The 13,949-nt window shown below is 30.2% G+C and overlaps 1 protein-coding gene across 1 annotated transcript; it reads right to left on the minus strand.

Moving 5' to 3' along the window:
- Positions 1-1,820: 1,820 nt before the first annotated feature.
- Positions 1,821-2,315, minus strand: LOC122520488. The gene has a single exon (XM_043640550.1). It carries the CDS (start codon positions 2,313-2,315, stop codon positions 1,821-1,823), a length of 495 nt encoding a protein of 164 aa, XP_043496485.1.
- Positions 2,316-13,949: the final 11,634 nt, after the last annotated feature.

Below are 13,949 nucleotides of genomic sequence, written 5' to 3' on the forward strand. Positions count from 1 at the left end.
GTAATAAACGCTTTGATAAATGCCAAAAAATTATTAAACTTTATTTCCACACAAAGTAACACAAAATTAAAAATTAGATTAAAGGAAATAGAAATACATACAATATTAAATTAAATGGAAACAAAAATTGAACATTGACATTAAAAAATCAGATTGAGCTAAAATATGACGTTTTCGTATGTATGAAGCTCGATTCGTAATTGTAAGAATTATTTTAAGGAGTAATATTTGTTTAGGATAGATATAGGATAATCTAATCTTTGTTTGTATAAGATACATAAAGAATTTATGGCACTATAAATCCGTAAGATGGGTCCTCTTAAGAAAAGGATATAATATTTATTTCTGAACAAATAACATCTGGTGATCTTGACTGTGGAGATTCCGAGAACGCTTAGTACGCACTCCCACTCTAAGGTGTTACGTAGATTTGGAAGAAAGACGGTTGATGACCAATAATGTGTCGGAAAGGGACTAGGATCGCTTTGCGTCCCCTTTCCCTCTCCGTCGGCGGTAGGACCGATGCATAAGATAAGAAAAGAGTTAGTCTTATGATTGCGCCTCGGAAAGTCTTATGATTGCGACTCAAAAAGTCTTATGATTGAGTTATAGGAAGTCTTATGTATTATGCTGAGGTATCTAAGTGGCCGTATTATATAAAAGTGTTATGTAGCCCTATTGAGTTTTTTGTCTTATGTCTTACGGTTTTTTATGTCTTATGTTTTCTTATGTTATGCTTGTGTAATTACGAAGACTTACGTTTAAGTTACTTTATGTGAAATTAAATATATGTGTATTCCAAACTTTAATCCTGACAAACTATTCATTTAATAATAACGCCCTTTAACCCTTGCATTAAGGCAAAAGGCTCGCTACATATTACATATGTTTAAGTGTTCAGCGCAAAATAGAAATATTGTAAGCAGATAGTACTGGATTTACTTCTATCTTATGAGCGTATTTTTAAGCAGATAAAAAATTTTTGCATAAATATTAAATAATTATATTATCAATAAATTAACGTAATAAAAATATTACTGTATGAAAATTCAACGTTGTGTCGACGTTTTGTTACGCAAAAGAAGTATAACCTCTACATGCGTACATGAGTACGTACACCAGTTTTTTACCATTTCCAACTTCCCTGTGATACTTTTTTTATAATTTTATTTTAAGACGTAATATACAACTAGTTTTTTAGATTTATTACTAAAATATTATTATTAGTAGCTATATTTCGTTACCTTTGGTAATTATTTAAACTTGCTGCTGTCTTATAGTAAAGACACATATGCGTATTAGAGTGAGCGAGACATAGAAAGATTTGGGAATTCTGATAATGGGACAGGATACATAGAAACTTTTAGCAGTTCCCTAACAGAATTCGTTAAGCAGAGTTCGAATTGCGAGACCAGTTATAAGACAATTAAACGAGAGTAAAATATTAGCTGTAAATGTTGTTTCTTTTATTTGCTGGTAATGTAAACTAATGTAAATAGTGTAGTTTAAAGGGTAATTTTTATTTATTTTTTTTTATTTAATAATATTTTATGACCCTAGAGCCTAGGCTCCCTAAAGGCCATTAATTACAGTATAGTACAATGTAATGTATAGATAAAACAAAACAAAAATTAAAATTATGTAATTATTATTAATCTTATCATTATTATTAGTAACGCACAGTAAGTAGATAAATGTAAAAGAAAATAGTAAATAATAAATAAAAGTATAATAGTTCTATAATAGTAGTATAGTAGTATTGGTTCAAAGTAATAAACATATGGTTAAAAAAAAAAAATTAAATTAAATTAAATCGTAAGTCACAAAACACGCTGAATATCTCTATCAATAAAGTAGGTATAAAATCTTAATCTGAATTCTTTATAGTCACTTAGAGCTACGATATCTTCCGGTAGTTGATTCCACATACGAACAGCAGTAACCAAAAATGATTTGTCATAAGTCCTGGTTCTTGCATAAGGTAAACATAATACATCCAATTGCCTGACAGCACGACCACGAACAGAAGTAAGAATACTAAAGTTCGTTCTTAATATTTTGTCGTGCTGAAGGCGCAACATTTTATATACTATGCAGGCCATTAAGAAGTCACGTCGACCTTGTAAAGTAAACCATCCTAAAGCTCTTCTAAACGGAGTAATATGCTGATATCGTTGTAGACGAAAGATAAAGCGAATACAAGCGTTAAACTTTCTTTGTAATTTAGTTTGTAATGTTCCTGAGATGTTTGTATAAGCTGTTGAACAATAATCAAAGATTGGTAATATTAAAATGGCAACTAATCTTTTACGCATAGTCATATTAAACAAATGATTGTTCATTTTCAACCGGGACAAGCAACTCATTGCTTGATTACTAATCAACATGACTTGTTGATGCCAAGACAAAGTATCATCCAAAATAACTCCTAAGTATTTAATTGATCGGACGTAATCAATACTACTTGATCTACTTTGATTTTCGGAGCATTAATACATACAGAGTTGTTAACATGTTGAGGACTTCCAAAAATTATAGCCTTCGTTTTATAAGCATTTAGTTTAAGGGATTCCTCATACACCAATTGATTATTAACGTAATTATTTCGTTAAGCTCATTCACAGCTCTCTCTATATCTGAAAGGCAACAAGTTAAATAAATAATAAGATCATCTGCGTAGAAAGATGTTTGCAGCTAATTAGACTTCCCAAGTCTTAATCAAACAGAGCAAATAATAGTGGACCAAGAACGCTGCCTTGTGGAACACCACAACGACGATATTTCCAAGCAGATATTTTGTCCTTTAGCTTCACAGCTTGACGTCTCTCAGTTAGATAGGAACAAAACCATTTGATGACATCAGATGAACAATTTAAATCCTTAAGTTTTCGTAAGAGAAGTAAATGATCCACACAATCAAAAGCTTTGGTAAAATCAAATGATACTGCAATCGTAATAAATTTATCATCAATTCCCAGTCGAATATCATCACAAAGACGAATAATGGCAGTTTGAGTGCCGATTCCTTCTTGGAAGCCTGACTGATACGGATCTAATAGATTATTAAACTTAATATGCCTAATGAGTTGATCATAGACACAACGCCCCAAATCCTTAGATAATGTGCACAAAATAGATATTGGTCTTAAATCATTGTATGACTGCGGAGATTTAATTTTTGGCAAAGGCAAAATTATTGATTGCTTCCACTGTTGAGGAAATTGACATAACAATATTGAATTATTGAATAAGTCCACAATTGAGGGCACATAATAATTAAGTAAAAGCTTGTAATATTTAATAGATAAACCATCTGGACCCACAGCAGTAGTAATAATCCTTTTTAAGTTCCGTCTAATATCAGCCTCATTTATTTAACCAGTTTTTATATATATATCTTCCTGTGACATCCTAGAAGAGGACTGCCAATGATTAAAAACTATTTTTATAATTCTCCGATCCGATACCGACTTCTTTGCTGTCTTCTCGGCAAAGAGAATAAATGCCCTATTTTGGGTCAGCCTGTAGAGCCAGTACTTTACCCGGGATTTGGGCCGGAAGCGGAACTTAACCGTTGTAATGAGTAAGAGATGATAGGTATACGGAATCAGGTGTGGAAAGGAGCTTCGTTGGTTGATTCGAAAACAATTCACTGATAGTAACAAATGAAAAAATAAAACTTTTATAAATGTAATGATTAAGAACAATTATCGAAAATTAACAAAAACTCGGTTACAAACGAAGCAAACTTAGTAATAGATGTCGAACTAAAAAAAAAGTATTGAAGTGGACTAAGCAAAATGTTCCGGTAGACTAACTTCTATTTTATCTTTTTCCTCTGTTTCTCCTGTAATTCCTCTCTATATTTTTTTTAGTTCGAAGTACTTTATTAGATATTGTAGTTAGCTACAGATCACGTGAGCAACGTGCGATCACGTAATTTGCATGCTTGGATCAGGTGATCGACGTGCGATCACGTACTCTGCACGCTAGTATCACGTGATCGGGGTGTTCTCTTTTATTTTCTTATATTACTCTTATAATTTATATGTATTATATATGTTACAATGAGAGTTGAGAACACCTACATACACGTTCGACGCGCGATCACGTGCTCTGCATGCTTGGGTCACGTGATCGACGTGTTTACGACTACGAACGCAACGGGAATGGATCACGCGATCGGCGTGTTTACGAGTACATAGCGCAACGGGAATGGATCACGTGATCAGCGTGTTCTCTTTTATTTTCTTATATTAGTCTTAAAATATATATTGTTTTATATGTGTATAATGAAAGTTGAGAACACTTGCATATCGAACAAAGTCGTCTTTAAGACGTAATACAGGTTTATTCACGAACGACTATCGCTTAATTACTACTTTATTAAAATTTATTTTTATACAATTATTAACATATATATAATACTAAATTATTTATATATTATTAATATTTTATTATTAATATATTATTATTCTTTATTAATATTAAAACGATGGTCGTTCCTGGAAATGCTTATAAAGTTAACAAATCGGGTAAAAGTCGTCACTAGGACGTGACACCTCCCCCCTTACAAAGAAGCAGGGAATTTTGTTTTTGTTAATTATCGAAAAACATTTTCGTTTATTCCCGTAATTGTTGGCTAATTATTTCAGTGTAAAGAAATATTTTTATAAATTTGTCTAAATTTTATTCGAAAAGTTTGTGACGAGAAAAAAAAAATTTATAAAATAAACATTCTTATGTTTCGACATCAATATGTCAAGTATATATTTATAAAATAGTACGAACTTCTCGATTTATTAATCCAAGTAATCCCTCGAATTGCTGATAGACGCATTTCTTTTATATATTATTAATCAATATTATTATATTAATGTAATAATCTTATACGATATATAACTATTATTTAAAGATATTTATGAATATTATGTAAGATAAAATATGTCACACACACACATTTATATATATAAGAATATTTATAAAAATTAACAAAAGCAAAATTTACTGATATATTATTAGTCGATTATAAGTATATGCTAGAACTTATGTAATAAAGTATAATTATAGAATTATACAATAGTAAACGAAAAACTCAAATATTATTGTTCTTTATTATCAATAGAAACTTTTAAACGAAATATATATCGCAATATGATTCACAATGAAATAGTATAGCATTAATAATAAATACTACTTGCCAATTTCTTTAATATGCTTGATTCGCTACGAAAAGTGCAGCACCGCCGGCAGCACATGTGACACCTTCCGCGTACTTTCTAAGTGCCGATTCGCTGTTGGCCTTAGTCCTCTTGATAAGTTCTTCCTGTCCAGCTGTTACTTGATCTGTTTTGCCTGCCCAAGCGCGAAGAACGGAAGCCTGAAGAGCACGACTGTAACTAAAGGTCAATGACCAAGGTTTCTTATCTTAGTCCAGTCAACGAGGGCCGTTTTCCTCGATCTCAGGAAAGAAGGTGTAAACTTGACATAAGGGTAAATAGACGACGCTGAATCGAATGGTGCTAATTTTTTTGAGGTTAAAGGTGCCGTTTTTGAGAAAAAGGGTAAAGGATAAAAATTGGTAAAAAATGGCTTTATCTTAGAATCTAGGCATTTAATCAAAAAAAGTTTCAAACAAAGTTGTAGAAATTAAAATATACATAAAAAATGTTATATTAGTTATCTTCGTATTTTTAAAAATAAGCGAATAAAATTGGATTGAAGATGGGAAAATAATTGTAAGAGTGGGGAAGCAAGTCCCGCCTCTCAGTCGGCTTTTACACGCGAGCGGGCTAGTGTGCGTGCGAGCGTCCTGCACTAATGCACAAATGAAGGATCTTCGGCAATCTCCGGGACTCTCGGTCTTGAATGAAAGTGCAGGTAGAGAACAAACAATATTTCTCTCTTTTTATTTATGATGCGATAACGAGTATTATTGTCCTTGGCCATCGATTGTTGAGCGTTCTGATATGTTGGAAAAATAAAGCGAGTTGCCTATCTTGGTATCTCAGACGTCTCCGATACAGTGGTACCAAACCACTTAGTTTTTTGTAAGTTGGCAGATGGTGTAATAGAGGAGAGTTAGCGCGACGCGGTATAGAAGGTAGCCACGTATTGAGTTGCAATATTATATATTTCTCAGTTATGTTAAATAAATACCTTTTTCAACGATACTGCGTATTTCAATTTAATTGGATAACCCGACATGATATTTCTCTTTTTATATTTTTTCTTTCAGTAGCAAGAATTTTACGTCTTGGCCATCGAGCGTCGAGCGTTTTGTATACGAGTGCGAGTGAGAAAGAAAACCGATATTTCTCTCTTTCTATTTTTTCACTCGGTAGCCAGAATTTTACGTCTTGGCCATCGAGCGTCGAGCGTTTTGTATATCTATATATATCGGCGTATAAGCGCGGCATTTTTAAATCGAATCTTGATGCTTATGGCACGCCGTTTCTTTATTTATTGTCAAAAATAATGAACCTTGAGTAAAAAAAATATAATTCATTTTAACAGAAACTATTATTATTTAGTTGAGAGTAAAAATAATGAATTAATTTTGTGTCTCGCCATAAAATTAATTAGAATAATTAATTGATAAATTCTTTGCCTAACAAAAATTTATTTGTATATCAAATTGAATACGTATTCTCTTTAAGACGAAATTTAAAATTTAAATATTTTTCCTATTAAATTATGTATTTTATAAAATTTTAAATTACTGACTTTTTGTCTCGTAAAAATTTATTAGTTTATCAAATTAAATAAATATTTGAAAAAGAAGAATTTTATAACCACACATAAAATTAATTCAAGATATATATGAAAGGATATTCTAAAAACGTGGAATTTATTTTTTGTCTATACATAATTTTAATTCATTTTTATTATGTTATAAGAAAACAGTAATGCATTCTGATTCATCTTCGAAGTCTTAAGAATTGTACGAAGAAAATTGAGCAAATATTGAGTGGTGCGTTAGCGTAAGTAGTAACGTCTTCGCTTCTCGCGCTGGGTATTTAACGTTCGATTCTTTGTGGGGGAATTATTTTTTTTATAAGTTTTTTTAATAAATTTTAGTCGATTGTTGAGCGTTCTGTATACGAGTGCGAGTTAGACAAAATACCGATATTTCTCTCTTTTTATTTTTTTTATTCTCTGTAGCGAGCATTTTACGTTTTAAACATCGAGTGTAGAGTCTATATATCTATATATATCGGCGTATAAGCGTGGCGTTTTTAAATCGAATCTTAATGCTTATGGCACGCTGTTTCTTTATTATTGTCAAAAATAATGAACCTTGAATAAAAAAACAATAATTTATTTAACAGAAACTACTATTATTTAGTCGAGAGTAAGAATAATGAATTAATTTGTGTCTCGACACATAAAATTAAATAAAATAATTATTTCTTATAAATATTTTGCCTCACAAAAATTAATTTGTATATCAAAATAAATACGTATTTTTTTTAAGACGGAATTTAAAATTTAAATTTTTTTCCTTATAAATTATGTATTTTATAAAATTTTAAATTACTGATTTTTTGTTTTGTAAAAATTTATTTGTGTATTAAATTGATTACATATTTTAAAAATAAGAATTTATATCTACACATAAAATTAATTCAATATATACAGGAAAAGATATTCTAAAAACATGGAATTTTTTTTCGGGCTAGACATTTTTTTTTAAATCATTTTTTTTGTTCTAAGAAAACAGTAATGCATTCTTACTCATCTTCAAAGTTTTAAGAATTGTACGAAAAACATTGGATACTCGTCCCGTGGTGCACTAGCGTATTATTATTATATTATCGTTTTATTTTCGTTGGTTATTATCGTTCGATTCTTCGTAGGGTAGTTATTTTTTGTATAAATTTTTTATCCTTAACAAGGAGACGGTCAGTTAGTCCTACCTCAGATTTTTTTCAAATTTTGTGCTAACGATATAAATTTTATTAAGAAATCAACAATATTACGCGAGTAATAAAATTACTAATTAGACATTAAATAATATCCAATAAATAACAAAAATTAATTTTTAACGTGCCGAAACGATACATTTTTAGGATGATATTTACAGAATGAATTTGTAATTTAAGTAATAAATCTTCCTTTATTTGTGCAAGATGTGAAAAAATTTATTGCTTTTAATTTTTTGTAATAACTTAAATTTTTTTCTGTATATAATTGGAAATTAGGAAATGTAAAAATTATTTATATACCTAAGGATAGAAAAAACTTATAAAAAAATAACTCCCCTACGAAGAATCGAACGTTAATAACTGGCACGAGAATCCAGGAAGATACAACTTACGTTAGCGTACCACTTGACGAGTATTCAATTTTTTTCGTACAATTCTTATAACTTAGAAGCTGAATAAATATGCATTACTGTTTTCATAGAACATACTAAAAATGAATTAAAATTAAATATGTATAGCCAAAAAAAAAAATTCTATGTTTTTAGAATACTCTTTACTGTATATTTTGAATTCATTTATGTGTAGATGTAAGATTCTTTCTTTTTAAATATGTATTCTATGATAAACTAATAAATTTTTACGAAACAAAAATCAGTAATTTAAAATTTATATAGGAATAATTTATAGGAAAAATATTTAAATTGTAAATTTCGTTTTAAAGACAATACATATTTAATTGATATACAAATAAATTTTTGTGAGGCAAAAAATTTATATTAAAATTCTAATCAATTTTATTTATTATTATTATTTATTTTTTTTGAGTTATACTTCTTTTGGCGCGTTAGAAAATGTATAGGGATTGATTTGGTTCCGAGCGTCTGGAAAAACGACACCATGAAGTTTGCCGGTATTTACGACGCGCGGCAAAACGATTTCAAGTTTACGGCACAAAGTTGTCTCTCTTCTTCTTCCCCTTTTTCTCAAGCGGGTCACCCATCCAAATACTAATCAGCGTGCTTTACTTAAATGATCGAGCGAGAACTAATGCTGTAACCGCGCCATGGCCGTTGACGCATAAATTAATTCGATATATCTCCCTTACATTTAATGTGGACTGATATCTATATTTTTCTATTTTTGAAGTTATTCTTTTTATTCTTTCTTATATATAATTATCAATCGATTTAAAATATTTTCTTTTATTTCTGAAGTTATTTAGTTAACTTAATAGAAAAAAATAATTAGTAGCTTATCTACTCATATTTCCAATCCTCCTCCTTTTTACCTGGTCACGCTAAAAATATATATATTTATATAAAATTAAATAACTTCAATAAATAAATGAGAATAAAAATATAATAGTAAAAGAAAAATAATCTTCCTTCATTAGAAAATATTATCGATCATCAAGCAGGGAAGAGGAACATGTTTCTTTATCAACTATATTCTATGTAAAAATAAAATAATGATAAGAATACTGATAATGTAATAATATAACATTATTTAAAAATAAACTAGGAAAATGAAAAAGTAACAAGGAAAATTAATAATGACAATAATAATAATAATATGTTATCATTGTGATAGGTAATCTGTAATTATTTATAAAAATATGGAGAATTTCCATGAAAGAATGGATACGTATTGTGCAACATGAATTCTTTTTAATATTTCTAAGTTATACTTCTTTTTTAATACTAAATAACGAGCGTAGCCTGACGAGGATTTCCTTCAGAATTCGTGAGACACTCAACGTAATTACCATATGTACTATTTAAAGATTATAGATTCATAGCGTATATTCGAAATACGCGGCGCAATCATTTCAAAATATTGAAAATAAGGAAATTTTCTTACCCAACTTTTTAAACTGTTGCTAAGCACTCACTGCAGGTCCTAATAAACAAAGCACTCGTCCCATTCTTCCACTGGACGCCTACGACGACACGTCTTAGATAAGCAGCAAAGAATTCACAAAGAAAGTGACGAACAAAGCGATTTAAGCTAGAAGCGAAATAAGAAAAGTATAAGTATTCCTTATACTTCCATAAACGAGGTGAACTTTTTGTTGAATCCGTATACAGGCGAAGCGAGCAAGAGGTGAAATACGTGTTTAATTTTTTGTTAAAACCGCAATTCCTTATTATATTTAATTTATCAAATAGAGCTTTTATGCTACAAGACTTTGCCTGACGAGCCAATATAGTATTATACTTGGCATTGATTTAACCAAGAGTTTTTCTTTTTTCTTATTTGTTGTTTTATTTTATTAATTTTTTTAATAATTATATTTTATTTAAATTCTATTTATATCTTTATTTTGTTAAAGTTTTTATTGAAGTATATTTTATGTTATTTACAAATGTAGAGTATTATTCGCATTCGGGAAAATTGTAGTTATTTTCTATTGAATTCAAAAGATGGAGAAGTAAATGTTGTGTGGTTAAGTTTCCAGATTCGCTAAAGATTTTCCAGAAAATCGTACAAAAGTTGCAGGACACGTGGCGATTTAAATTAATAAAACAATAGTGCCGATCGGACGTAGATCTTCAACTATTCTCCTTAGCAACAATAAAAAAATTAAGATTAGCGTTCACATTTATCTATAGTTTAATTTATTATTTATTATTAATTATTAAAAATTTATTTATTTTATTTTAATTATTTTTCTTATTTTATTTTTGAAGTTATTATTAAACTAATCTCTTGCAGCTTTTTATTGACCAGGATCAGTATACATTTAAATTTCTATTTTAGTTTTCAATATGCCTAAAACTAATGCAGAGAAATGTAGAGTTATCGTCTTCGTAGGAAAGGAATAAGGAAAATAAGGAAAATAAGGAAAATAAAGAGGAAAATAAGGAAAACATAATGCACGCTAATAGAAAACGATGTAGGGTTCTTGGCTGCGAAGAAAAATTATTCAAAAAGGTTATGAATTACCTGCGAATGAAATTTTATGTACTCCGTCAACTTCTAATTTACTTTGCGAACCATCGGCTAAGCCTGTGATTACCGGTACAAATCTAAATAATTTAAATGTCCCAGAAAAAACTAATATTATTGCTAATTATTTATTTTTTTGTTTGGTTTTTATGTTTTGAGGTTATTTGAAGTTACTTACATTTATTTTATTTAACATTTAGTTTACATTTATTTCTTCAAGGAATCAAATTGTCTGCGAATGGAACTTTATGTGCCTCATCGACTTCGAATTTAATAGTGACTTCTGAACCATTGGCTCAGCCTATGATTAACAGTACAAATTTATACAATTTAAAATTCACAGCAATAACTAATAGTACTGCTTATTATTATTTTTGAACTTATACTTCTTTTGGTACGTTTGGGAATTTGGTCTTTAATTTTTACTTTTACTTTTTGAAGATGCATCGTTGTCTACTGCAAAAGATTACTGTCACAACTATTACTGTGCAAGCTGATGTGCATATGAAAAATTCTTCTATGCCGTGTCATCGTCGTATAAATCAAAAAACATTACATTACAACATGGAGCAAAGTTCACGATCTCAAGCACGAAATAATCAATATTTAGCTGATGCTTCGATTATACATGTATTGTCTAATCAAGACATTGTACCGGATGAAGAACGCAATTAGTTAAACCAAGACACAATCATGGATCAGGAATTAACTGAATCAGATGTACCCTGTATTTATTCTAACTCTTTAGACCAGTTAGTAATTAATAATTCCACTGGCGAGCAAATTGCATGGATTTAGATCCTTCTTTACCATATAACAAATATCATTAATTTAAACGAGCTCATAAGGAATTTAAAAAAAATTCTTGGGCAATTCATTTGAACATCCATGCTCATGTGACAGATTGTGGTTTAAAAGGATTTAAAAGAGCCATCTAATGAACATAAGGATATTCTAATACAATTTAAACCTAATGTACCTATGGAAAATACTAAGCTTTGTAATCATGCATACAAGCTTTAACAAGAAGAATATTCCTCTAATATCAACATATAACGGCTTCAAATATCCAGATGTACCTTAGCATCTACCACCTTTATATTTATTTTTGAAAGATTAATTTCTCCTTGTATTTCTTTTATGCCGATCAGACGTCTGAGCCATGTAAATGGTAAATACGCCAGTTATGGTCAATTAATTAACCTGCCTGTTTCAGTTAATACAATGGTCAAATCTCTTCAAAGAAATATCGATAACCATAATTGTATAAATGTACATATTAATCGTAAGAAAATTGACCGATCTAGTTACTTACATGTCATTGTAACAAGCGTACAATTAAAGCTTGGCTACAATTTTTAATACCGTCTCTTTTTATAGAATGTACGATATTAAATTAATGATTAATATTCTAATGATAATCAAATTCACGACAAGTTGGACAAAATGATGTCAGCGAACACATTCCTGTAGAAGAGAGTCTTACGGCGTACAAACCGACATTAATGTGGGATGAAGAACAATATTTACGTATTGCACCTGGCGAAGAAAATATACCTCAAAGTTTATTATTTGATAAATTTTTTTTTCTTATTTCTTATTTAATTTTTTATTTCTTATTTTTTCTTATTTATTTTAATTAAACCCATCTTCCTCTTCATGTATAAATAAATAAGATTATACTTATTTTTTTTGCAGTTATTTTTGAGGTTGTTGATGCTATATTAATTTTGGTATGCCAAAGAAGTATAACTTCTGACGTGCGTACATAAGTACACACACCAGTTTTTTTTAAATTTATATCAATTAATACTAATTAACACGTTGACTGCCACGCTTGTTTAAAACAAAATCCCCGTCAGGCCACGCGTGCTATTGTAAGATGCGTGCTGATATCTGCTACGATCCTCACTTGTCACGTTTTTCTCTGCACGAGCAGTTGTAATCTTTGCCGTGTACTGAGTAGTACAATTTAAATCTCTTTCCATAATTTTTCAATGGTGAAGAGAAAGATGAAAAAGTCAGTGTGCAATGATTCATATAGCAGTGAAAGGAAGACTAGTCACGCTGGTTGCTCAAATTCGGATAGCAGCGATGAGGAAGTAATCAGATAGCCCAAAAGAAGAAAAGTAAATCGAATCATATCGTCAGATTCTGATACGGATACGGATAAATGCAATCTTAGTGATAATGAATTTTATGAAGATACTGTTGACGAGATGTTACGAGATTTTGTCTTGGAAGAAGAAAGCAACGTTGATGATACTGAGGAAGTTCCAATTCAACAGTGAATGGAGTGAATTTAGTGGTCGACAAAATAATTTTCTTTTCAAGAAACAGGCGGTCTGAATAAGCAATTATCTGACGATATAAATCCGTATGTGGTGTTTAGCTTGTTCGTCGATGACGAAATCATAAACTTGCTGGTATTAGAAACTAATAGATATGCACAACAAAAACTAAATGATCGAGGCTGACTCCAGGTTCACGAATGCGTAAATGGAAATCAACAAATCCTGAAGATTTAACCGTGCCTTCGGTTCGACGAAATACGCATTGCATCACCGTTCGCAGAAATAATTTGGGAAAAAGCCTTAGACGCGAATGCAAACGGTGTAACGCAAATAAATGGGAAGAACTGGAAACATCAAAGGCACGAGCAAATCTTAGAAAACCTACTACATTTTGTCCAAGCTGCCCTGGTCAACCGCAACTTTGCAGCGAATGCTTCAAATTTTGCACTGTAAATAATTTTGTTAATAAACGATTTTAAAAAAAATTCAACAGTATTATTATCTCCTGTCAAATTTTATCTAAATATGTTCGGAAATCCTTTGAAAGGAGTCACGGAAGTAAAGGGGAAACAACTCGATGAGAACTCTTGCTGTCACCCGAATATAAGTGACGTGGCCTGATGAGAACTTTTGCTGTCACCCGAATACGGGTGAACATGGCAGTCAACGTGTTAATTATATGGCGAGACACAAAATTAAATCATTATTTTTACTCTTAACTAAATAATATTAGTTTCTGTTAAAATGAATTACTGTTTTTCTTTTATTCAAATTTCAT

Source organism: Polistes fuscatus, unplaced genomic scaffold (assembly GCF_010416935.1).
Source record: "Polistes fuscatus isolate 324 unplaced genomic scaffold, CU_Pfus_HIC Scaffold1, whole genome shotgun sequence".
Classification (NCBI taxonomy): Eukaryota; Metazoa; Arthropoda; class Insecta; order Hymenoptera; family Vespidae; genus Polistes; species Polistes fuscatus.